Source organism: Cervus elaphus, chromosome 8, assembly GCF_910594005.1.
Source record: "Cervus elaphus chromosome 8, mCerEla1.1, whole genome shotgun sequence".
NCBI classification, from domain to species: Eukaryota; Metazoa; Chordata; class Mammalia; order Artiodactyla; family Cervidae; genus Cervus; species Cervus elaphus.
Window position 1 is genome coordinate 4,812,735 of NC_057822.1, and position 24,913 is coordinate 4,837,647.

The 24,913-nt window shown below is 55.2% G+C and overlaps 1 protein-coding gene across 1 annotated transcript in view; it reads right to left on the reverse strand.

Annotated features, from left to right (window-relative positions):
* Positions 1-19,700, reverse strand: part of ECE1 (endothelin converting enzyme 1) — a 123,347-nt gene extending 103,647 nt beyond the window's left edge. Inside the window, exon 1 of the mRNA XM_043909114.1 lies at positions 19,600-19,700. Coding sequence (XP_043765049.1) covers positions 19,600-19,602 — 3 coding nt within the window. The 5' untranslated portion in view covers positions 19,603-19,700. The remainder of the gene's footprint in view (positions 1-19,599) is intronic.
* Positions 19,701-24,913: the final 5,213 nt, after the last annotated feature.

Consider the following 24,913-nt stretch of genomic DNA (forward strand, 5'->3'; position numbering starts at 1 on the left):
CTGGAAAAAAAGAAACAGCTTAAGAAGGGGATCGGCCGGGGCCTTGGATGAGACACGCTGGGGTGTGTGCCCTGCAGAAACCGTGCACGTTTGCCGAAATCCCGGGCAGGGGCTCAGAAGGGAGGGAGGGCAGGCCGTGGGGCTTCCAGATTGGGGTCATTTCCCAAACCAAGCCTCCTCACACCTTCCCGAAGAAACCCAGAGACTGAGTCTGGAGCCAGGGAGGTCTGAGGACACAGAGGAAAGTCTTCGCTGAAGCTTCTTTTAAAAACACAATCTTAAAAATGCATGTACCTTCTGCATCCGACTCCAAAACAGTGCCTTTTATTTATTTATTACTTTTAGTTGGAGGATAGCTGCTTTACAATGTTGTGTTGGTTCTGCTCTAGAACGTGAATCCGCCATAAGTATATGTATATATACACCCTTCCCTCTTTAACCTCCTTCCCACCTCCCCCAGTAACTTTTAATTTTATTATAACTGCCCCCCACTCTATTCCCCAGGGCAATCTCATGCACTAGTATGAACCCTCAAAAGTGGGTGAGCAGGGGACTCCCCTGGTGGTCCAGAGGCTAAGACTCCAAGCTCTCCATGCAGGGGGCCCAGCTTCCATCCCTGGTCAGGGGACCAGATCCCACATGCCGCAACTAAGACCCGGAAAAGCCAAACCATTTTTTAAAAAGTGGATGAGCTGACCTGGAGAGAGTGGGGAGAAAGGACTCAGCCGTCCAGAATAACACAGCTGGAGAAGGACGAAGAGGAACCCAGGCCCTACGAACGCCTATGCACTGTGCCCCGGGCTCACATGACTTTGTTCATTTTTTCACTCGCTTTTTCACTTACTCGTTCTTTTACAAATGTTTATGCGCCTACCATGTGGCAGCCCCCTTCTAAGCGGCTAAACCAGGGAACAAGACTCACAGAAATCCTTATGGGTTAGTGAGAGAAGGAAAGAAAATGAATAAAAAATAGGCAGTGTGTTGGATTGTAGTGAGAGCTAACGAGAAAAATGAAGCAGGGAAATGGACAAAAAATGAAGGGAGGGACAATTTTCAGGAGCGAGGCCAGGAAGGGGTTTCTGAGAAAGTGACATCTGAGTTAGGATGCAAAGGAAATGAGGCTGCTCTGCAGATGCTTCCTCATTTATCTTTCAACACCTGTGGGCGGTAATTGTTTGCCCTGTGTTACAGATGAGAAAAGTGTCTCAAAGAAGGAAAAGGATTTTTGTAAGGTCACCTAGAAAATAACAGGGAATCTGGGCAAGAGGGGAAGGGCGAACCCAGGCCTCCCAGGTCCTCTCCAGCGAAGCGGCACCCCTGTCCCCACACCCTGGCAGTCACCACCAATGGATGGAATTCATCACACCTCTCACCCTTGCTGAAGTCAGGTTTTCAAATCCGCAGAACAGTCAATCCTAATTAACATCTCCCATCCCCAGATACCTTCTTAACCTAGTCAAGTTAAAGAGCGGTTAAGACCTGAGTTCCATCCCTGGGTTGGGAAGATCCCCTGGAGAAGGAAAAGGCTACCCACTCCAGTATTCTGACCTGGAGAATTCCATTGGCTGTATAGTTCACGGGGTCGCAAAGAGTTGGACACGACTGAGTGACTTTCACTTCACTTACTTCACAAAGGATAGAAAGGAGTAGCATGCCCCAAAGGAAATCAGTCCTGAATGTTCATTGGAAGAAATGATGCTGAAGCTGAAACTCCAATACTTTGGCCACCTGATGCAAAGAGCCAACTCCTTGGCAAAAACCCTGATGCTGGGAACGATTGAAGGCAGGAGGACAAGGGGACGACAGAGGATGAGATGGTCGGATGGCATCACCAACACAATGGACATGAGTTTGGGTGAACTCTGGGAGTTGGTGATGGACAGGGAGGCCTGGCGTGCTGCGGTTCACGGGGTTGCAGAGTCGGACACGACTGAGCGACTGAACTGAACTGAACTGAGGGTGCTGGGGGCGGGCAGAGGAACGGGATCAGGCTTGGTCAAGGGGAGGGACCTTCCACGTGCTCAGTTCAGCAGTTTACTGACTTAACTGGGTCCGGCTGCCCCCTCCAACAGTCGCCTGGAACCCCTCCCTCTGTGGCCTGGGAAACGAGCCCCAAGTGGGGCTATCCCCACCCCCATTCCGTTCCCCTTCTTTCCACACAAAGAGAAACACTCCAGGGTTGAAGAAATGACTCACGTTCCCCCAGAGAGGGCCAGGGCTGCGCTGAGTCAAGCTGGAGGAGCCCTGCGGTCACTGATCTGCCTGCCAGCCCAGGCTGAGATGGCTCTGTGCCCTGGGAACGGATGACAAACGCAGGCGGGGGTGGCAGGGACAAGCAGCTGGTGGAGCGTGCCTGGTTTTCCTCCCCCAACCTCGACTGTGTCACTGGGTGTCACCTGGCCCCGCCCAGATGGAACCTGACGGAGGAGAAAGATTCCTCCGGACTTTCCTGAATGAGCTTTATGGCTGACTCACTGGCACTTGGGGACAGTAAGAAAACTCTCAGATCACCAAAGAAGGGGAAAAAAATCCCTCTTCAGTCTGGAGGGATCCTAGATCACTGGCAGAGATGCTCCCTGACATTTTGTTCCAGATTCTGCTCTTGAAAGAAACATATGACACAACAGACGGGGCTCACAATTGCTTGCAAAGTGCAATTTTTATGTATCGGACTCTATGTCACCATTAGCTGGCGTTAACACTTAATAGCCCGTCCCTGGTGATCCTGTGAACCACGCACTGGCTCCAGGACCATCCCTCTGGCCCGGGAAGGCTGTTCCCCATCCCGATAGCTCCCCTCTTCCAGCACTGTGGGGTTGCACCCCACCCCCAACTCGTCTTTCGTCTGCCAAGAGCAGGTGGGCCAAGAGGCAGGGTCTCTGCCCTCCAGGGCTTCCCCTCCAGGGCAGGGAAGCCACAGGCACAACTAAAGGGCATTAAGTGCCCAGAGGACAGAACAGTGCCAGCTCCTCATCCAGCTCAAAACTTGCTTCCGGCCGCCTGGTCCCTCCCTGGATGGGACCACCTGCTTTCCTCCAGGGAAATCCCAAGTCAGGGTTCCAGAGCAATCTTCTTTTCATGCTCCTTGGCTAGCCTCTCTCTCCACTGCTTGATGGCTTTTCTGAGCCACAAGCCCACCCCAACCCAGCCCGGAAGTTAAGACACTCCAGAGGAATCTGCAAAACACTCCTGGCTCTGGAGTCACAGCTCTGAGATATGTGGCTTTGGCCGAGTCCCCTTGCCTCACCAAGCCTCAGTTTCCTCATCTGTTAAATGGGGACACCCTAGGACACCGAATCTCTCTCTTTTTTTGGCGGGGGCGGGGGGCGTGGTGAGGGTGGCTGTGCAACATGTGGGATCTTAGCTCCCCAACCAGGGATGGGACCCACGTCCCCCGCAGCAGAAGTGCAGTCTTAACCACCAGACCATGAGACAGGTCTCAGGACTCATCTCTTTAGACTGACTCTGATGACGTGCAATCGCCGTTCGCCACAGGGCCGGCTGGGAGGTAGCGTTCACTCGGTGGTGGCTCCTGCCTCCCGCGCCGCGGAGCAGACAGGTACGAGGACGGGGAGAACAGGTGGCCCAAAGCGCTGCATCCAGCAGGTGTCCAGACACTGTCCTCCAGGCCCGGGGAGATCCTGGCTTCTTTCCCCAAGAAGCCACCAGTGGCTCTTACGCCAACCCCCCCAGCTCGCTTCCAATGCTGCTGCCCGTGTCCTGCCAGGGCACCAGTGTCCTCAGCTGAGCTCCCAGCGGTGGGAAGGGCACTTCCTCTGTCGTATCCCACACTTGCCTCAAACCGACTCAACAAGACATCAGGGCAGGGGGCTGGGCTGGTAGCATTGAGCCTTTTCCCTGTCCCAATGTCCCGAGTTAATATTTGCTTCCCAGGCCCGGGTGTCACACAGCATGTGGCCCCCTAAGCAAAAGTACCCATGTAGGGGAGAGGGACTCGGAAGGGGCCACAAGGTTGGGGGGGTGAGAGGAGAAAGAGAATACATTTCTTGAGTACCTACTATGTGTCACTACCCACTTGTGTACCTACTGTGGCTCAGCGGTAAGGAATCTGCCTGCAATGCAGGAGACGCCACAAGATGTGGGTTTGATCCCCGGGTCAGGAATATACCCTGGAAGAGGGTATGGCAACCCACGCCAGTATTCCTGACTGGAGAATACCGGGGACAGAGGAGCCTGGCGGGCTACAGTCCATGGGGTGGCAAAGAGTTGGACACGACTGAAGCGACTGAGCACGCACACCCTGTGTGTCAAGGGGAGAAGGACCCAGCCCTTGTGTGCACGTGTGTGTGCATGTGTGTGCACGTGTGTGTGCACGTGTGTGTGTGTGCGTGTGTGTCTGTGTGCACGTCTCTGTGTGTGTACCATCCCTGGGAGAGCAGGGGACCTGGGCCCCAGAGAGAGATCACACCCAGGTCCAAGGTCCAGGGACGATTCCCAGGGAGCAGGGTCCCGAGAGGAGAGTGGGCTCTGGAACCTGGAGAGAAGAGAGGGGAGCCTGAGCCACAGAGAGGAAAATGGGAGCTCCCACACAAAGGGGATGCGGTTCATGCAGGAGCATCACGGCTCGTAGAACCGCAGAGGGGATGGCTTAGAGCAGGGGGTAGGCCTGCAGGGTGAGAAATTCATCTAGTTGAACATCTCAGAGGTGGCATGTGCCAGGAAGTTAATGCGGGGTTGGGAGAAGGAGGAGAAAAACCTTAAATGGCAGCCAGCTGTTTCCAGCTCAAGAGGTGTGGGTGCAGGGGCGTCTCCTACTTCTGGTGGGGGGACCCCACTGGCAGAGGCCCAGGCTCTGGTCCTTTCTTTCCACAGCAGGGCATCTCCTCAGATCCTTGGAAGGGCCCCCACTCCTGCCCAAGCAGGGGCCATGTAAGCACAGCGGCTCCAGTCCCCATCCCAGCCCCACTTCTGTGGACTCCTTCAAAGCCTGGGGATGGCCGGGCAGAGGGCAGAGAGCAGAGGTCATAAGGAAAGAATCCGGGGGTCAGAGCACCACCTTCCCCCTGGTAGATGCTTCAAAGACAGATCTGTGCCATGAAGCCCCCGCACCCCTGAAGTCAGCAGGCCCCACCCCTGGGGAGTTGGGAGCGGGTGCAGGCATGAGACGGCCTGGCAGGAGGACCTCTGCAAAAGGGCTGCCCGGAAGCTCAGCCCTGAGTCAGAGCTCTGCGGGAAGGCCCGCCAACAAGCTGAGTGACCCTGACCCAGAGCAGCTCACACACCTCCCAGGCCCTGTCCTCACTCATCAAAGTGATCAGCTCGACCCCCCAGCATCTCTGTCTGCTTCTCCCTTCCACTCCGTCGGGTAGGGCCACCATCTCCCACTCCTGCCCCCTCACCCTAGCCCGTCTCCACTCAGCAGCCAGAGAGAGTTTAATAAAAGGCGACTCGGGTCCTGCCATCCCCTACTGGTACCCCATCCAGGGCCGGGTGGACCGTCCACCCCGCAAGTTAGACACGTTTGCCTTTTCTTCCTTCACAGGCTTAAGTGGGATCTTTCGTTGTAGAAGAAAATAAAGCCTATAAAGTTTATTGACTCGAAAACACACACAATCTCGTGGCTTTCCATGTTCCACTGCTGTTGGGATGAAGTCCAAGTTGCTCACCTGGTCACACAGCCCCATGGGGCTCAGGGCCTGGCAAACCCCTCTGCCTCACCTTGGGTCACTTTTACTTTCTACTCCAGCTATGCTGAACATGCTGTATAGGTCCCCCACCTCAGGACCTTTGCACATGCCATTCTCTTACCCTAGAGTCCTTTTCTATCTTTTCACCTGGTTAATACGTAACTCACCCTTCAGATTCCTTCTCAATTGCTTCTTCCTGAGAGATGCCCTCCCCCCAGCCCCTGCCTGGGATGGGCTCTTCAGATATAAGGTCACACAGTATCCTGCTCAAAATCAGAAATCTGTGCAATCACCCAAGACCACTTCTGTGTGCTCACCATTCTATACTCTGTGCCTGGCACATAGGAGTTGGTCAGTAAATGGTAGTTACCACCACCACCAATCTTCCCATATTTCCTTCGATTCAGGCCTCTAAGAACCTGTGTTTGGGAATGTGCAAAAGAGGCCACGTGCAGGGCTGAGAACACAGGCATCAGTGGCTGAGGGATGTGGGTTCTAAGTCCCTGAACCTCTCTGAGCCTTAGTTTCCTCAGCCAATTAATCTGAAGATTAAATACGTATGACACGTGGGTTACTAATGTCCTCATTATGACTGGTCGAAGTCTCAAGACTCCCCACTTTCTTTTGTACCAACTTCCCCCACCAGGCAATGTTCTGATGGCTGAAATGACAAAACAAAGGCCCACAAGGGCGCTGGCTCCAGAGCGGATGTGCAGTAAGTCAGGGTTGCCCATGTGTGATCAATCACCCACCAGCATCAGAATCAGGAAGCTCACTGGAAACGTAAGTTCCGGTCTGTACCCTACTCCACTCAGACGGAATCAGAATGCGTGTGACAATGGCAATGAAATGTGCTTTTGTCACCGGGGTCCCTGAGGATTCTCACGCACACTTGGGCTTGAGAAGGGCTGCCACTAATACAGTCAAGTGATACTGTCACCGGCCCCCTGCAGCAGTCCTGGGGCCCTGACGAGAAGCCCAGAGGCTGCGTGGATGGGGGTGGGAGCACCTGTCACCAGAAAGGCCAGCCTATCATGAACGGGTCTGCTTTCTCATGGCTTAGAAACGTGATCACAGGCCGCAGAGTTAGACCAATTGAGGAGCAAATTCTAGAGTATTTGCTTAGCCGTGTGCCCGTGGACATGCAGCTCAACCTCTCTTTGTTGCCTTCTGCAGGCTTAAGATGGTGACAGTTCAGTTCAGTTCAGTTGCTTAGTCGTACCCGACTCTTTGCGACCCCGTGGACTGCAGCACGCCAGGCCTCCCTGTCCAACACCAACTCCTGGACCCCACCCAAACTCATGTCCATTGAGTCAGTGATGCCATCCAACCATCTCATCCTCTGTCATCCCCTTCTCCTCCCACCTTCAATCTTTCCGAGCATCAGGGTATTTTCAAATGAGTCAGCTCTTCGCATCAGGTGGCCAAAGGGTTGGAGTTTTAGCTTCAACATTAGGCTTTCCAATGAATATTCAGGACTGATTTCCTTTAGGATGGACTGGGTGGATCTCCTTGCAGTCCAAGTGACTCTCAAGAGTCTTCTCCAATACCACAGTTCAAAAGCATCAATTCTTTGGCACTCAGCTTTCTTTATAGTCCAACTCTCACATCCATACATGACTGCTGGAAAAACCATAGCCTTGACTAGATGGACCTTTGTTGGCCAAGTAACATCTCTGCTTTTTAATATGCTGTCTAGGTTGGTCATAACTTTTCTTCCAAGGAGCAGGTGTCTTTTAATTTCATGGCTGCAGTAACCATCTGCAGTGATTTTGGAACCCAAAATAATAAAGTCTGTCACTGTTTCCACTGTTTCCCCATCTATTTGCCATGAAGTGATGGGACTGGATGCCATGATCTTTGTTTTTTGAATGTTGAGCTTTAAGCCAACTTTTTCATTCTCCTCTTTCACTTTCATCAAGAGGCTCTTTAGTTCTTCTTCACTTCCTGCCATAAGGGTGGTGTCATCTGCATATCTGAGGTTACTGATGTTTCTCCTGGCAATCTTGATTCCAGCTTGTGCTTCATCCAGCCCAGCGTTTCTCATGATGTACTCTGCATATAAATTAAATAAGGAGGGTGACAATATACAGCCTTGACGTACTCTTTTTCCTATTTGGAACCAGTCTGTTGTTCCATGTCGAGTTCTAACTGTTGCTTCCTGACCTGCATACAGATTTCTCAAGAGGCAGGTCAGGCGTTTTGCAGGCTTAAAATGGTGACAACCAACCTCTAATTGCCGGGGGGTTGTTGGAAAGATCTGAGGAAGTGCGTTATGCAAAGTACATCTCAGGTTGCGGGGGGTGGGGGTTGGTGCAGGGAGGTGAGGAGAGGTGCAAAATGAAAGAGGAAATCCTTCACCGACTCTGCGCCTTCACTGCAGCCACAGGTGCACCGGCAGTGGAATCTGTGCGTCCTTCTCAGGACCCAAGTGCTGGACATAGACAGAGGGCAGAGACTCTCCACACAAGGCTGGTCAACCACTCACCACCCTGGCAGAAGCAGGAGGCAGCAGGGTTTGAGAGGACAGGAGCAGGGGTTGGCTGAGAAATGGCTGGACACTTGCCCAGGGCCGACGCTCAGCGGCCCAGGACCAGAGGAATCACATCTCCTAAGGCTCACAGGGCAGTGGGGCCAGGCCAAGACAGACTCTTTCGATTTAAACTCTGGCTCTGCCTGGCTGGCGAGCTCCTACTCATCCTTCAAGACCCAGCTCAAAATAATCACCTCCCTGGGCCAAATCAGAGGCTGTGGCTTCTCACTTGTTGCTGCTAATTGACTTGTCTGTCTCTCCCACAGGCCTGGGAGTCCCTTGCGGGGGTGGGGGCAGAGATACCCCCATACCTGGCACAGAAGGTGCATTCAGCAAATGCTGATTCAGCTTGAATTCCAACTTTTTTTCAGCCTTCTGAGTTCCCTTCCTCTTCCCACTAAATGCCTCTATTCTAATCCCGTTCCTCTCCCAGATACAGGCCCTTTGTTTTCCAGGGTTTCAACTTCCAGATCCCTGGAAGCTGATGCTTAAGGGAGGATATACAGAAAGACCTCGTACTAACCTTAACTCTTGCTGGCTGCAAAGGGCTCCCACGGAAGGGGAAGCAGTCAGGGTCCACAAGACTGTTCTTTCCCTTCCTAAGCCTTTGTCTTCCCACGAAGTGGCCGCTCTAGATGACATCTAAGTTCCCACTTGCACGTGGCTCTCATGAGACTATGAACTCCCAGGCCCTGCCCTCCCTGTGGCTTCCCTCCCCACCGCCCGGGGAAGCCCAGCAGGATACCAAGGAACCACCCACTCAGGGGCAGAGGAAGGTGAAGGACCGCTTTCTTGTGGCCGCCTCCTTTCTCAGACCAGCTGGGGACACCCGGGAACCACAAAGCCACAGGACAGCCTGGAGCCGGGCCGTGGGAGCTGCAGCCTTGTGGGGAGGGAGGACTGGGAGCCCTAGAGGCCATCACTTCCTCCGCCTCACTTCTCGGCAGGGGGTGCAGAGGGGCCCTTCTTGCTCCATGTCCCTGGGTCCCCAGGGCCTGGGGTGCTGGGAAAGGGGTCCCCCTGGGAGGACCCGAAGCTTGCTCTGGAAGGCTGAGTTCGAAGGCAGGTCTTAAGACCGGTCTCTCTGGCCCCAAGGGTCAGTTCTCTGCCCACCAGGCTCAGCTTCCAGGAATGTCTTCAGCACTTGGGATGGTCCCATCACCTCTCTCCCCTCCTCTAAAGGAGCTGCTCAAACCCCACGTCCTGGCGTAACAGAAGCCTCGCCCGCAGGACAGGTGAAAGGCCCTCCCACTGGACGCGGCCCTCCCTGCCTCACTCCTGCCCCCTACAGGCCATCTCCCCACACAGCAGCCAGGGCCTTCCTAAAGCTAAATGCATCCCCTCCCTGTCTGGAGCCCTGCAGGTTCCCCATCACTGTGAAAAATGAAATGCCGGACTTCCCTGGTGGTACACTGGATGGGAGTCCGCCTGCTGACGCAGGAGACACACGTTCGATCCCTGGTCAGGGAAGATTCCACAAGCCACAGGCAACTAACTAAAGCCCGTGTGTCAGAACTATTGAGGCCGCAGGCCGCAACTACGGAAGCCCAAACGCACTAGAGCCTGTGCTCGGCGACAAAAGAAGCGACCGCAATGTGAAGCCCATGCACCACACCAAGAGCAGCTAGGCCCCCGCTCAGACACAAGGAGAGAAAGCCCACGCCCAGCAAGGAAGACCCAGTACAACCAAAAATTAATTAATTTTAAAAAGGAAATGCCAACGACCCCCCACCCCTGACAAGGCCCTGTAGGGCCTGCTCTCTCCACACCCACCTCTTCCTACCCACTTCCCCCTTGCTCCCTCCATCCATCAGCCAGTCCCACCAGCCTTCCGGCCACTCATATTATGCCGAACCCCTCGTCTCTGTCTCAGGCCCTTTGCACTTGCTGTCCTGTTTGGAATTCTTTCCGCTCCCCGCATCTCTGCCTGGCCACCCCCTCCTCATCCATTCCCAGCCATCGAGAGTTTCCCCTTCCCCAGCTCACAGCCTCATCCCTGTTTTCCTTTTCTCTCCGTTCTCTGATGGGATCTTTCTGGTTGACTGGTTTGCCTGTTTAAGTCTGTGTCTCCTTCTTCTAGAAGGCAGCTCCTCATGGGCGGGGGTTCTGCTGTCCCCACCATGAGGCAGGACCTCACTTCAGCCTCATCAACCCTGCAGAAGAGGATGCAGGAACTCAGAGGTGGACTGGCTTGCCCAAGGTCACAGAGCCGGCAGCGGCAGGATTCAGATCCAGGTTGGCCCTGTTACGGTTGCAGAGTCTCCATGGGTGGGGCTCCCACAGCCAGAGGCCCCCTCTGGGGTGGGGAATCTCACCCAGAGAGGACTGATTCACGAGGAGGTATTTAGCGAGGGTGCCAAGAACGAAGAGACGACCCACTTTCCTAAAGGGTCCTTCCTTGGAGATACGGGACACAGGGGCACCGGAACAGGCCCGGAGGTGGAGAAGCGGGGAGCAGATGCGCCCACCGGAAAGCAGGGCGCCGCGGAAACCTTCACTCCACACCACGTTTGGGAGAAGCAAAAGCTAGGACCAGGGAGGGGAGGGGCTTCCGAAGGCCCCACAGCCAATCAGTGGCCGAGCCTCACGGCCTGGGCTCCCCAGGCCAGACTCCCGCCCAGCCCCGAGGACTGAGGGGCTCCGAGACAAAGCTCGGGATCTGGGCAGAGCCCCTGCCCCGACCGGTCAGTCCTGAGGGCATCGGCATAGGTCTGAAGCCTTAAGACCAAGCAAGGACTCAAATTCCATCTTTCTTTAAAAAGACATTCATCAAGCAGGTACTCTAGGTTAGGCCGTGGGCCCCCGGGCAAAGAGGTGAACAGAGCCCTCCTTGGAGAACGGTGTGGCAGTTTCTAGGAAACACACACTGACCCTCCGACCGGGCGGTTCCACTCCTACGACCCACCCAAGAGACAGGCACGGGAATGTCACTGCCGCCCCAAACTGGAATCAACTCAAACATCATCCACGGCCGTGCACATCCACCCAGCGGCATATAACAGAGCCCAAAGGCAGGAATCCTGGCCACAGCTCAGAGGCGGTACAGACATTCAGTGCTGGCGGAAGCGGAAAGGAACCAGACCCGGGAGTACACACGTGTGAATTCACGCAGAGAGAGTCCAAAATCAGGCAAAACAGAGCAACAGAAGACGGGTCAGCGGCCCCTGTAGCCCGGGGATTGACCTGGGAACTTCCCACGGGAAGGGGGGGGCACATGGGAACTCTCTGGGGGCCACGGGAAGGTTCTGTATTTTGTTCTAGGTGGTGGTTATGTAGGTGTGTACATCTGTGAAAACTGAGTTGTACAAGATGTGTGCATCAGGTGTAAATTATGCCGCAACGTTTTAATTAATTTTATATTCATGGCTGTACTGGGTCCTCGGTGCTGTGTGTGGGCTTTCTCTAGCTGCGGTGGGCAGGGGCTGCTCCTCACTGCAGGGGCTTCTCTTGTTGCGGCTCACGGGCTCCAGAGCACGGACTCAGTGGTTGTGGCCCATGGGCTGAGCTGCTCTGTGGCCAGGTGGGATCTCAGCTCCCCAACCAGGAATCGAACCTGTGGCCCTTGCACCAGCAGGCGGATTCTTAACTACAGGACCACCAGGAAAGTCCCTCTGTCACGATTTAAAAAATCATGCCCTCAAGAAGCACCCTGATGAGCAGGACCGGCGAGTGGTTCTTGTAGCCATAAAAGCGGCTGATAAAACAGGCTGAGCCCCTTGGATGTGCCAGGAGGGAGCTGGGTTCTTCCGAAACAGCATCTGATACAACTGTTTCAACTGGAGTACCAAGCAGGCGCCACCATCTCCATAGGAGAGACAGGCAAACGAAGCCCAGAGAGGTGACGTGTCCCAAGAGACAGCGCAGAAAGCGAGGGGGCCAGGCTGGACCCGGGGCCACTCCTGCCAGCTGGCCGAGCCCCCCTGGGCCTGCCCTGCCCCACGTCCCCTCCTCTCCAGGGCTGGAGGCAACAGCTGCTCTCTGTACTGGACGCGAAGCTCCTGTGAACTGACCGCTTCGGAAGTGCATCCGTCCTCCCCTCTGCCTCCTCCCTCACCCCTCTCACGGCACAGATTGCTGAGGTCAGTCCTGGACCTGGGTGTGTGCGTGTGACGTGTGTGTGTATGTGGTGTTAACCCAGGGGCTTTTACAACTCCTGTGTGTGTGTGTGTGTGTGTGTGTGTGTGTGTGTGTGGTGTTAACCCAGGGATTGTTTCAACGCCTGGGTTCCCCCCGCCCAAGTACTAGGAGGGTTTGAGGTTACAGTCCCCACCCTTGGTTCTTGTTCCCAAGTGACGCAACCCAGTGCCTGGATCCAGAGGATTATCAAATGTTTATTTGGAATAACAGCCACCACCACCAACCACTACCACCAGCCACCACCACTTACTCACTTCTTGTGTTTATGTGTGTTAGTCGCTCAGTCGTGTCCGACTCCTTGTGACCCCATGGACTGCAGCCCACTAGGCTCTGTCCATGGGGATTCTCCAGGCAAGAATACTGGAGTGGGTTGCCATGCCCTCCTCCAGGGGATCTTCCGGGCCCAGGGATCGAACCCGGGTCTCCAGCACTGCAGGCAGATTCTTTACCGTCTGAGCCACCAGGGACGCCCCACTCACTTCTTATCCTGTGCCCCAAACTCTGCGCATCAAGGTGTCAGCTCGTTCATCCTCACCAGTGATCCTCCAAAACAGGTCCATTAGCAGCTCATTTTACAAACTGGGGAAACTGAAGCTGGAAGGGACTGACCTTGCAGGGAGGAAATGCAGAGCTGAGATGGAAACCCTGGTCTGGCCAACTCCACACCCGTGCTCTGAAGCAGAGCATGACGCCTGGAATCCTACATACCACGGCTGAAAAGGGCCCCTTGAATCAGTCTGTTCCAGCCACTCCATTTTACAGATAGGAAAACTAAGCGCGTCTTGCCGAGGGCCGCAGGCTGAAGCTGCATCTCACCCTCGGCCTTGCCTTCGGTGACCAGCTCGGGGCAGGTCCGCACACCTGGGGAGGCGGCGCGTGGGAGGCAGGCTCCGGCTCCAGGCGGAGGTAAATATTGATCCGGCGGTGTTTACCCTGTAACCGGACTCCTGCCTTCCCCCGAGAGGAGGGGAGGAGCTGGTGGGGAGGAGCCTGGGAAGGAGGAGGGTCTGTCTTCTGGGTCAGGAGCCGCTCCTCACACACGGTGAGCATGAGGTCGGGAGGCTGGGGACGTCTCCAGACAGGGGCCACTGGGGACCTGGTCCTGGGCCCCTGGGGCAATGCCGGGAGCTGGGAGATAGGGGTCTGGGCTGGGGGGACACAGGCCTGGGTTTCAGCCCTGGCTTTGCCACCTGTTGGCCGTGGGATCACGGACAGGTGGTGAAGGGGGTGGGCGGAAGGACCTCACTGTCAAGTGCTGGGCAAAGGCGAAAGGTAATTAGCATGTCGGCCGGGCCAGTGTCCAGCCCCAATCAGCTCCCCGGGCCTCTGGCCACTGCCCAACAGTCCCATCCCCGTCCCCAGGGGGTTTTCCCAGGGAGGCAGTTTCTGCCAAATCGAGTGGCAGTTTGGGACTGAAGCCAGAATCTTGAGTAATCAGGAGGCTGCTGCCTGCCTGCAGGTCCTAATTCCCTAACTGATCACTGAGCCTCAGCCTTCCCAGATCTGTAATGGGGATGAACCTGCTCCCTGTGGTTAGTATGACGGTCACAAGGCTGACACGACACTCACATCACCCCTCAGTCTTTCCTCCTGTAAAATAGTGAAAGTGAAGTTGCTCAGTTGTGTCCGACTCTTTGCGACCCCACGGACTGACTATAGCCTACCAGGCTTCTCCGTCCATGGGATTTCCCAGGCAAGAGTACTGGAGTGGGTTGCTGTTGAATTAGGTGGTTACACATCCCCCTTTAACACAAGCACTCCAAGATTTTAAGGAGATCGAGCAGCCAGGCCCACCTCCCTGAAGTTGGATCCTCTCTCAGCTTATTTCCTGAATGTTTCCCAGAAATTTGTTCCTCTGTTTACATCTGCCCCTCACTAATTCCCCCACCAGGAGCCCTGTGGGGAAAGGGAGCCTTTCTGAGGCTCGTCAGGGAGCCGAGACAGGCCTGGGCACCCCATCCTCAGGCCCACTGGGGAAAGGGCAGGACCCCCAGGTGCCAGACTCCCAGCGCCCCTCTCTGGCAGTGGGGTCAGTCAGCACTGGTTACTCATTCATCTTTGCCCCCGGCCAGACTATACCTTCAGTTCAGTTCAGTCGCTCAGTCGTGTCTGACTCTGTGACCCCATGGACCGCAGCACGCCAAGCTTCCCTGTCCATCGCCAACTCCCGGAGTTTACCCAAACTCGTGTCCATCGAATCGGTGATGCCATCCAGCCATCTCATCCTCTGTCGTCCCCTTCTCCTCCTGCCTTCAATCTTTCCCAGCATCAGGGTCTTTTCCCAGGGAATCACTGTCCTCTCTGTCCTCTCTCCAAAGCTTGGCTATCTCCTATCTGTCCTCTATAAGAGCATCCTATCTCCTCACTGTCCTCTCTCCAAAGCTTGGCTCCTTGGAAGCCTTCCGTTCCATTCACTGTGGCCCGAGGAAGCAGTTCAAATGCCGCCTCCTCTGGAAAGCCTTCCCTGATACACTCGCATGGCCCGGGGGACCCTGAAGCTACATCCCCATTTTCTACCTTATTTCAGAACTTTTTGGAAACTTCGCCTTTCTCCTCTGTTAGATCAAAGTTCCTGGAGGCCCGCTAGTTATTCGCAGGAAAGCAGGAGAAGAGGAAAGTCCACGCCCACAGGGCAGGGGACTCTGGGGGGCCTCTAGGGCCAGACCCCCTCCTCGCCGCACTGCCCACCCTGGGCAGTGTGTGGGGTGGGGTGGGGTGGGGTGGAGTGGGTGGGGGCTATAGCGGGTGTTCAGACCACTGTGGTCTCTCCTGGGGCCGCTCCAGCGGCCTCCTAAAGGGTTTCCCGGCCTCCAGCCTTGCCCTTTCCCTCCATTCTCCGCAAAGCAGCCTCTGTGATTATCTCAAAAATGCAGACCTGACCACATCACTCCCCTCACCGCCCTTATGATCCAGCCCCAAGTCTTGAACCAGGCCTTCCCTGCACGCGCCCACCCCGGCCACCTCCCAAGCGTCATCTTCTGAGCCTGCAGGCAAATTAACTCCCGAGAGCACCAAGTTTTGTCCCATCTCCCACTTACTGCTGCCCCTGCCTGGAATGCTCTTCCCGGTCTCGTCCATTCTTTAAGGCCACAACCTCCACAGCACTGCCTCTAGGGCAGCCTTTCTACGGCCCCAGGTTGCCCTATCTGCGCACACAGCACCCTGTGTGTCTCCTTGGTAACAGAAATCACACTTGTAATTTCCTCCTCCCTATCTCCTGATTGCCAGACTGAAAAACAGACCTACCAGTCTCATCCACACTCATGCCCACAGCCCCAGCTCCTGGCATTATGTGAGGCATACTTTTTTGGTGAATGAATGAATGGGTGGATGAATGAATGAATGCAGCACTTTGACCAGGGCAGGGCGCTTACCTAGTTAACTGAAAAGAAAATATTGAGAAGGACAAAAAGTCGTAAACAGTTGCTGATGGCTCCTCCCTCGCTGTTGCTATCACCCTGACATCAAAGTGTGGACTTTGGCCAAGCTGTTTATGTCTTGGCCAACGCCTGAAACTTTCTGCTGAACCCACCCCATAGCCCTCCTACTACTTAAATCCTGCTTCTACCCTGTATAGGGCTTGGTCTCTCCAATTCCACCTGGGAAACAATGTATCTGTTCTTTAACAAAAGTTTATAAGGTGCCTATAAGCAATAACCCAACAGCACAGTGGCAGGCCACACTTTGTACTCTGGAAGCTCCCTGCAGACTGGTTCAGGGGGCATGTGGCTGGCCTCCCATCTTCAATCAGTCATTCTGTTGTTGTTCAGTCGCTCAGTCGCATCCGACTCTTTGTGACCCCATGGACTGCAGTACGCCAGGTCTCCCTGTCCTTCACCATCTCCCAGAGCTTGTTCAAACTCATGTCCACTGAGTCGGTCATGCCATCCAACCGTCTCGTCCTCTGTTGTCCACTTCTCCTCCTGTCTTCAATCACACTTTCCCTCAAGTTCTTAACAGTGTGTGAAACATTTCTGTGTCATGTACTAGGTGGTATTGGCCTGCGATCCTGACAAGGAGCAAACCGGCCGCACTTGGGAGGAAAGCGGGTGCAGAGAGAAGGAAGAGCTGACCCAAAGTCACGCGGCAAGTGGGTGGGACACCCAGTCTTGACCCTTGGGAGCTGGACCTGGTTCTCAGCTCAGCCACTTACAGTAAAGATGACTGCTGACCCTCCAGCTCAGCCCCTAGTTGGGAAGGTAAAGAAACATTCTCAGGGCTCCACAAGAGCAGGCTGGGCCTCCTTCCCCCAACCTGTCTGTCTGGTAGCCCCCCGGACATCCAGGAGGTTTGCGCCGGCTCTGGTACCATCTTGCTGTGTGACCCTGACAATCTCCTTCATCTCTCTGTGCCTGCTGCTGGGCAGTACGAGGACAATCAGAGACAGGAGGGACAAAACGCCCCTGAGAACCCTCATCTCCCACGTCTGCAGAGGGGGTCTACTTGAAGCCTCTGAGAACAGCGCTGACTCCCTGCCAAGGGGTTAGAGACCGAGGTGGGGAGCTGGGGCCCACCAGGCAGATGGGGGCAGGACACAGGAAGCAGCCCACGCGCTGTCCGAGCAGAGCCCCGTTAGGAACCCAGGGGCCAGGGGAAACTTGGCAACGCTGGCAAGAACGCTGAACTGTTTAAAACCCGTGGAGCAGGACAGCCAAGGAATAAACACTCTAGCGGCCCTGAATCACCCCCACCTCAGGAATGAGCACAGGGCCTGGTGTTTAGGAGAAACCAAAATGACAGGGGCCGAGGAGCCTGACGTCAGCCTTCTTCCCGCCCGATCGCAGTGGACCCACTACCCACGGTGGAGCTCCGGCCCCTCGGCCTGCCCCAGCCTCCCACCGTCCAGCCCCAGCAGCGTCCCCTGCCACCTTCCCCTCTCTCCTGCTGCTCCGGTGCCCACAGGCCGAGCAAGCCCCATCAGGCCCTTTCCAAGAGTACTTCCCACACTCCCACATCTCTGGTCCTCTGCTCGCAGAAGTGCCCTGACCCAGGATGTTCTTTCCAATTCAGACGCCACCTGCTCGGTGAAGTTTTCTCCCACCTCTCCATCCAGAAGGGAGTCCTCCCCTGGCAGCATCACGCTACCTCTCCTAAAGACAGGCCACCTAGCCTGAGGATGGTGTGGACATTTATAGACTAGTGAAAGCCCTCTTTTTTTTTTTTTTTTTTGGCCATGCTATGTGCCGTGTGGGATCTTAGTTCCCTGACCAGGGATTGAACCCGGGCGCCCTGCAGTGGAAGCACAGCCTCTAACCCCTGGGTGGCCAGGGGAAGTCCCATGGAAGCGGTCTTACCATGGTGTTTACGACCGTTTTTTTCCTCCCTAGACAAGACTTGGCATATAGAAGAGTTCAATAAATCTTTGTTGAATGATGAGCTAATGCCTGATTTTCTAAGTATCACCCTCCCCGTTTTCTCCCCACATGATAAACTTTAATCCTTCTTCTGCACTTAGCAAAGAGGTTAGATGTCAGGCAGAACTTCCCACCTTGAGCTTAAAGTTGTATCAGAAAGCTGTATTCAAGTAAAGCCCTCTTGCTGGGTTAGCTCACCAAGTCTGTACACCATCCTTGAGAGATAAGACATATCATCTCATTTTACAGATGAAGAGGAAACAGAAACTCAGAGGTGATGATGTCACTTGTCCCTCTGGGGAAGCAGAGGAACCAGAATTCAGACCCAAGTCTGTTTGAGAACAAAACCAGGGGTCTTTCTGACAGGCTGGAAGGGTGTAAGGCTCTGAAATGTGTCACCAGGGCAAAGTGACCGACCTCTCCTTCTTTAACTGATTTTTGAGAAGGATAAATTTCTCTTTCTGAGTAACTAAGGTCAGGGTGGGCTTGGAGGCAGAGTGGATGATATGACCTCGAAGTCACCCTTTTTTTATTTCCCATATACTGAGACCTTAAATCAAGTGCCGATCCACTTGGGAGTGAGCACTCTGCCACTGCAACTATTCAAGAAGAGCAATCCGGGGGGCGGTTCCTGATCAAAGAGGTAGGTTGGATCCAAGAGTTTCTAAGCACCTCTAGGTGCGGAATCAGCCATCAGTTCATTATTACTGACTCTGGAGTGGCTCATGGTGGTGCAGGGGAGGCAGACACTCGTGGGCGAGAAAAGAGGGGACTGGCTTGAGGGGAAGAAGAACGGGATATTGTATGGGGGCTCCAGCCCCGGAGAGAGTGGGAGTTGGTCCTGGGGAGTCGCTGGGGGGACTCATCAGGCTACAGGGGTCCTTTCCTGCCCCCACCTGGCACATTCAGGCTTGACGGCATCGTCACAGAGACGGGGAGGTGTGGCTGCGTCCGTGGGCCTGGCAGCCACCATCACCGACACATGCCCTCCTCAGGCCCTACATGGGGCCCTGTGTCCACTCCACAGGGCACAGAGCAGGACGAGAGAGAGAACCGGAGGGGCCTGCCCTCGGAGAAGACAAGCCACAGAGACGAAGGTGGCCTCGGCCTCCATGATGGTGAGGTGGTCACCAGGCCCCAGAGAGGTACTGAAAGATCTTGGCTTTCCTTCCAGAACCACCCTCCTCTCTAAAACAGCCTCAACGAATTCAGCCTGACCAAACGGATTTCTCTCCCGGGACTTCAGAAACACCGACCCCCTCCCTCCCCCCCGCCCCGTCCCGTCCCCCCAAGTCCCCAAGTCCAACTCCTTTCTTCCTGGTGCCACTGCCCATCCGAGTCAGTGGCCTCAGCAATCCCCTCCGATGAAGACCCATTACTGGGACATGCTGGGGAGACCAGATCGCTGGGCTTAGGGCACCCCAGGGGCCCCTGGTCTCTGACAGCATCCACTCTCAACCCTCAGGGCATAGTGAGTCCGGTCCCAGGGCGCCCGAACTACTCCTCCGAAGCTCTCGGCGCGGCCACCCACGACGCTCCAAGCCGAGCCTCAGCCCCAGACCCGCCTCAGAGTCCCGGGACACTCAGGTCCTACCGAATCCAGCGCTTCGGATGGTCCCCGACCCCCTTACGGAACCCGCCGAGGGTCTCCAAGCCCAGCCGCGTTCAGGGCCTTCCGGACGTCCCAGCGCAAAACCACAGCAAGGGAGCACGAACCGAAGCGGCCACCCCGACCCCCTCCAGCCGCCCCCGATGGAACAGAGCGCGGCGCCGCCAGGCGAGCCGAGCGCGGCCCGCGCACCCCACGACTGCACGCCTTCCCAGAGCCGCAGCCGGCGCCCAGGCCCCCCGCGCGCCGGGCCGGCCCCGAGTCCCACCCGGGCGCCGCCGCCGGGGGCCGTCGAGGCGGGCCAGGCGCGGCACTCACCATCGCTCGCGCGCTCCGCTCCGGCCCCGCGCCGCGCTCCCGGCCCCACTCCCGGCTCTCGACCGCGCTGTCCGGACGGCGAGGCTGGGCCCCCCGCGGGTGAGCGCGGCTCGCGCTACGAGCCCCGAGAGGCGGGCCCGCCGACGGGCCAATGGCGGGGCGCGGGGGCGCGGGGCCCGGGCGACGCGGCCAATCACGCCCGGGGCCGCCTCCCCCGCCCGCGCCCGCGCCTTAACCCTCGGCGCGCCGGGGCCGGGGCCGGGGGGCCGCGTGCGCACCCCCGAGGGCTGACCCGGGCTGGGGCTCCGGCGCCCGGGGCGGGCTCCAGACCTCGCCGAGACCCGGCTCGGGGCCGGCCAAGGCCAGGGAGCCGCTCAGCTGCGTTCGGTGCGCGGCGCCGGGAGCCTCGGCGACCTTTGTCTTCCTGCCTGGTGCCTGCAGGGAGTGTGAGCCAGGGCATTGCAGCTGTGCGCGCGCGCGCGTGTAAGAGTGAGACAGGCTTGAGAGGCGGAGGGGTGTGTGTGCGTGTGTGTGTGTGTGTGTGTGTGTCAGAGGAAGGGAGGAGATAGAAAACCCCGGGGGAGGGATGGATCCCGTGCGCGCCTATGTGTTTCTGTGTGATGGAAGGCAGAGACTGACTATGAGGGTTCGTTACTGCGTGCTTCTGTGTGCGTGTGTGTGTGTGTGTGTGTGTGTGTGTGTGTGCGCGCGCGCGCGCGCGCATGCGTGTTTACATGGGCTGTGCGTGTGTTTATGTGAGCTCTCTGTGTGTGTGTGTGTGTGTGTGTGTAAGAGGGAAGGAGGATGTGTGTGTGTGTGCACGTGTTTACATGGGCTGTGCATGTGGGGGGGTGGGCTGTGCGTGTGTGTGTTTATGTGGTCTGTGAGTGTGTGTGCGCGTGCACGTGTGTGTTTACGTGGGCTGTGCGTGTGGGGGGCGGGTGGGCTGTGCATGCATGTGTGTTTATGTGGGCTCTGTGTGTGTGTGTGTAAGCGGGAAGGAGGGGTGTGTGTGTGCGTGCGTGTTTACGTGGGCTGTGCGTGTGTGGGGGGGGTGGGCTGTGCATGTGTGTGTGTTTATGTGGGCTGTGTGTTAGGAGAAACAAAGACATTCCAGAGAACATGGGGGTTGGGGCATTGAAGGATGTATAAGAGTTCATGAGGCCCGAAGGAAAGACCTGGGGAATCTTGCCAACCAGCCATGGGGGACAGAGGTAGATTTGGGGAGGGGGAGAAGCTGGCAGCAGCCCCTGCTCAGGAGCTGGCCCAGAGTGACTCTGCAAAGGAGAGGTCTGGGCACACAGTGCCAGGAGCCAAATGGGGCCATCTGCTCCTGGGCAGTGTGGCCACGTGGTGGGCAGGGAGGGGGCTAGGGAAATAACCCCCTGTTTCTGTACAGCCTTCTGGATTCTCCAGCGTGGAGGGAAGCAGATGGGGAGGGGGGCCACTTGCCAGAATTCACAAAGTTTGTTGAGTTCCACGGATTGAAAGAAGAGAGGTGGGCCCTGCCCTGAAGGTGACCAGATCTTCTCTGGACTGAAGGTCTGGACCCTCTCTCCATCTGGAGGACTGGTGACTTACACTATCAGCTGCCCAGACCATTCCTGGGCATTGAATCCTAATGCCGGAGGGACATTCTGAGATCCAGGGAGACCGGAAAATGGAACCAGTTATCCTGGCGGTCCACTTATCAGTGATGCAGTTTGGGGGATTCCCTTCTCCTCTCTGAGCCTCGGTTTTCTCCTCTGCAAAGTAGGATTTGTAATTCCTGCCTACCCCTCAGTACTGATGTGAAGATTTAATGAGTTCACGTACACATGGGCTCTTTGTAAGCTTTGAATCACTGGAAAAGGCTGAGCATTGCTCCATTTCTATATAGTCCAAAGCACTTTGATGCTTTCAGAAGTCAGGCCAGACTTGCCTTTGTGGAAGGAATGACTGGAAAGGGGGCACCCGGGGACTTCCAGGTGCTGGTAGGGGGTGGCCTGCGGATGGGAGGGCTGGGTACGGGGATGTGCCGTTTGTGAAGACTCATTAGGATCTGGGCTTTTTTTCTGTGTATGTCATAGTCCAACAGCATGTTCCGAAAAGAAAGGTCAGGTATCCTGACTGCGGTTCTCTTGCTCACACGATGGGCATTCTGGAATGCTCTATCAGTGAGGCAGGAGCTGGGCTGAGTACTGGGGCTGTGCAACAGTGAACAAGACGGGATCCTGACTCTTCCAGGAAACCGAGGAGAAAGGGCGTGGCTTTTTCCACTTCTGAAGGGGACAGACCGCCAGGGGAGGCACTTACCCCGAGCCACGCCCCGGTCTGCCGGCCGAACCAGGACTAAAACTGAGGGCTTCCAGCACTCGGGCTGAGTCTTTCCTGTTCCAGCCCGCCAGGCTGCCTGGGAAGGACAGGCCCTGGTCTTCATGCTGCTCTGAGGACAACAGGGAGGTTTGCTGCCCACTCTGCTGATCCCCAGTATTCCCCTCCCCCAAGCAGCCTCATGGGAACAAACCTACAGATACCATGATTCCCACCCCAGGCCCTTGTTGCAGGTGAGGAACATGAACGTTCAGAGAGGGAAAGTGACTCCCGCGAGGTGGCCCAGCGGGTCTGAGAGGACTTGCTCCTTCCTTCTGGTGCCACACTGCTTCTGTTGGCGTTCGTAGGCTCGCTGTGCTGACAGAAACGTGGGCCGTTGTGTGGCAGGAGAACGCGATTCCCTTGTCAGGCTCCTATAGACTGGGTGTTGAGGATGCTTCTGCCAAACACTCAGGTTTCTGGGTACAGTAGTCAGCGCATCAGGGCTCGAACTGGCAGAAAACTGCCTTAAACTGGTAAGGGCAGGGTCGAGCAAGCTCCAGGCATGGCTGCACTGAGGGGCTCAGATGATGTCGTCAGGATTCAGGGTCAGTCTCTCGGTCCCTCAAGATTCTTTCCCTCTCTACTGGTCTCATTCTCTGGCAGGCTGTCCTCCTGATCACAGAGTGGCTGCCAGCAGCACCAGCCATGCAGCCTAGTCTCCGGCAGCTCCAGCACAAAAAGAGACTCTCTTTTCTCAACAGTTCTAATTGCGGTCTCCAAATCAGGTCTCATTGGCTGCTACTGGAACATGTATCCATTCCTTGGCCAATCAGTGTGGCCAGGGGTTCTGATTGGCCAGGCCACCTAGCCTGAGGGTCTCAGAGGTACCTGGCTTTTGAGTTTATGTGGGATTTCGAGCAATCACAGCCTGAGGACTCATCAAGATCCAAGAAGTGTGAAAAGTGAAAGTGAAAGTCGCTCAGTCGTGTCTGGCTCTTTGTGACCCCCATGGACTATGCATGGAATTCTCCAGGCCAGAATACTGGAGTGGGTAGCCGTTTCCTTCTCCAGGGGATCTTCCCAACACAGGTCCAAGAAGAATCCTCTAGAATTTGTGGAGAGGCTTATATTTCATAGGCCTTCAATAAATGGCAACAGTTTTTATTGGTATTCTTTCTCTACTTTTCCTCTGTCATCATCTTGACGGTAATGTCTAGCATACAGTCGGTACCCAAGGAATCCTTAGTGGTTAACTGATTTGGGTAGGGGGTTGCTGATACCACGTACCAAGTCAGAGTCTGGATAAACTGGACAGCTACAGGTCTACAGACAAAATGACACTCATTATAAGAGCTATTCAATTTTTTATTTTGTCTTGTCTTCCATAACGGAACTGAAACTATAGTCTAGAGCTCCTGGGGGTATCACTAGACTCTCTAGGAACAGACTCCCCTATCACACCCATCCACCAGCCTGTCTAAGAGGATGTAGTTAGAAGGAGCCCACTAGGAGGTTGGCCCAGGAGGGCAGGCAGAGCTTGTCAGATCCAATTAGACTATTTCTTGACTCACCCAACCCTGTAGAGAGGTTGTCTGGGGTGGGGCTGGGGACCAGGATGTTTCAGTCTGAGCTTTTCCTCTTTGGGCCACTAGCTGCTCTGCTTCCGTTGGGCAGTTTGAGTTTCTCTGAGGGACTGGAGGTCCATAAGTCCTGAGCAACAGTAGGTGCTGTTTAGCAAAGGTGCACTGGGCCCCACGCTTGGCCCTTTGCGTGGTTTGAACACAGGACCAGGATTAAATACTTTGCAGGATTAAATACTGGGGTGTATTTTGGATGCTCACATTACACCTGCTTTTCCTTTACTTAAAAAAGCGTTTATTTGTGGCTGCCCTGGGTCCTTCTTGCTGCATGTGGGCTTTCTCTAGTTGTGGCAAGCAGGGGCTTCTCATTGCACTGGCTTCTCTCCTTGCGGAGTGCAGGATCTAGATGCGCGGGCTTCAGTAGTGACCCCTCAGCATGTGGGATCTTCCTGGACCGGGGATCGGAGGGACCTGTGTCCCCTGCGTTGGCAGGCAGGTTTCTTAACCACTGGACCGCCAGGGAAGACCTTCCTTTACTTTTTGTGCTATTTTCTCCCTTTGCCCTGATTTCCATATTTAATTTTAAAAATAAAATCTGGTGTTTTTTTTCCCCTGATCTCAAGGGCAATTAATGCATGCTCACTGTACAATAATGTAAGTAATATGGAAATGAATACAACAGGAAAAAAAATCCCTCATAACCCCGATCCTCAAATATTAACCACTGCTAACTCCTTGATAAGAGTCTGCATTGAGCTGCATTAATAGATGTGTGTCTGTTTTATGAGATGAAACACATTAACTTTTCATAGCCTCCTTGGTTCCTTGCCTTTTGAAAAAATATTTATTTATTTGGCTGGGCCAGGTCTTAGTTGCAGCATGCAGGATCTCCGATCAGCTCGGAGTCTTAGCCACTGGACCACCAGGGAAGCCCCCCTCCCTACCTTTGAGGAAGAAAAGTTTGTAGTTCAGGTATCTTCAGGCTGGCTTTGTCCTGTGGATCTGAGTAACAGGATGAGGGAGGAGAAAGAAACCAGCCAGGAGAGACAGGGCAGAGGGTGCTGGCGGGGAAGAGATGGGAAAGGCTGGAGCAGGAGCCCGGGAGCTAAGAACCGTGCAGCTTGAGCTTTGAAAGAAGATATTTGAGGGACTCGGAACAAAGATGTGTGTGCTGTGTGCAGAGGGTGGGAGGGAAGAAGAGAAGAAGGAACAAAGAGAGGAAAAGGAGTGTTAAGAAGTTTTGTTGATATTATGCATGAAATCAAATGAATGAAATCTTTAACATTTTCAAAAGTACTGAATAAACATTTGAGTTGCTTTTTATTTCTTTCTAATTCAATAAGGATTTGAGACTGTCCTCAAAGTGGCTCAGCTTTTACCCAGATTACTTTTCTTATAAACAAAAAATGAAATTTAGTAATAAGAAGAAGAATTTCTAA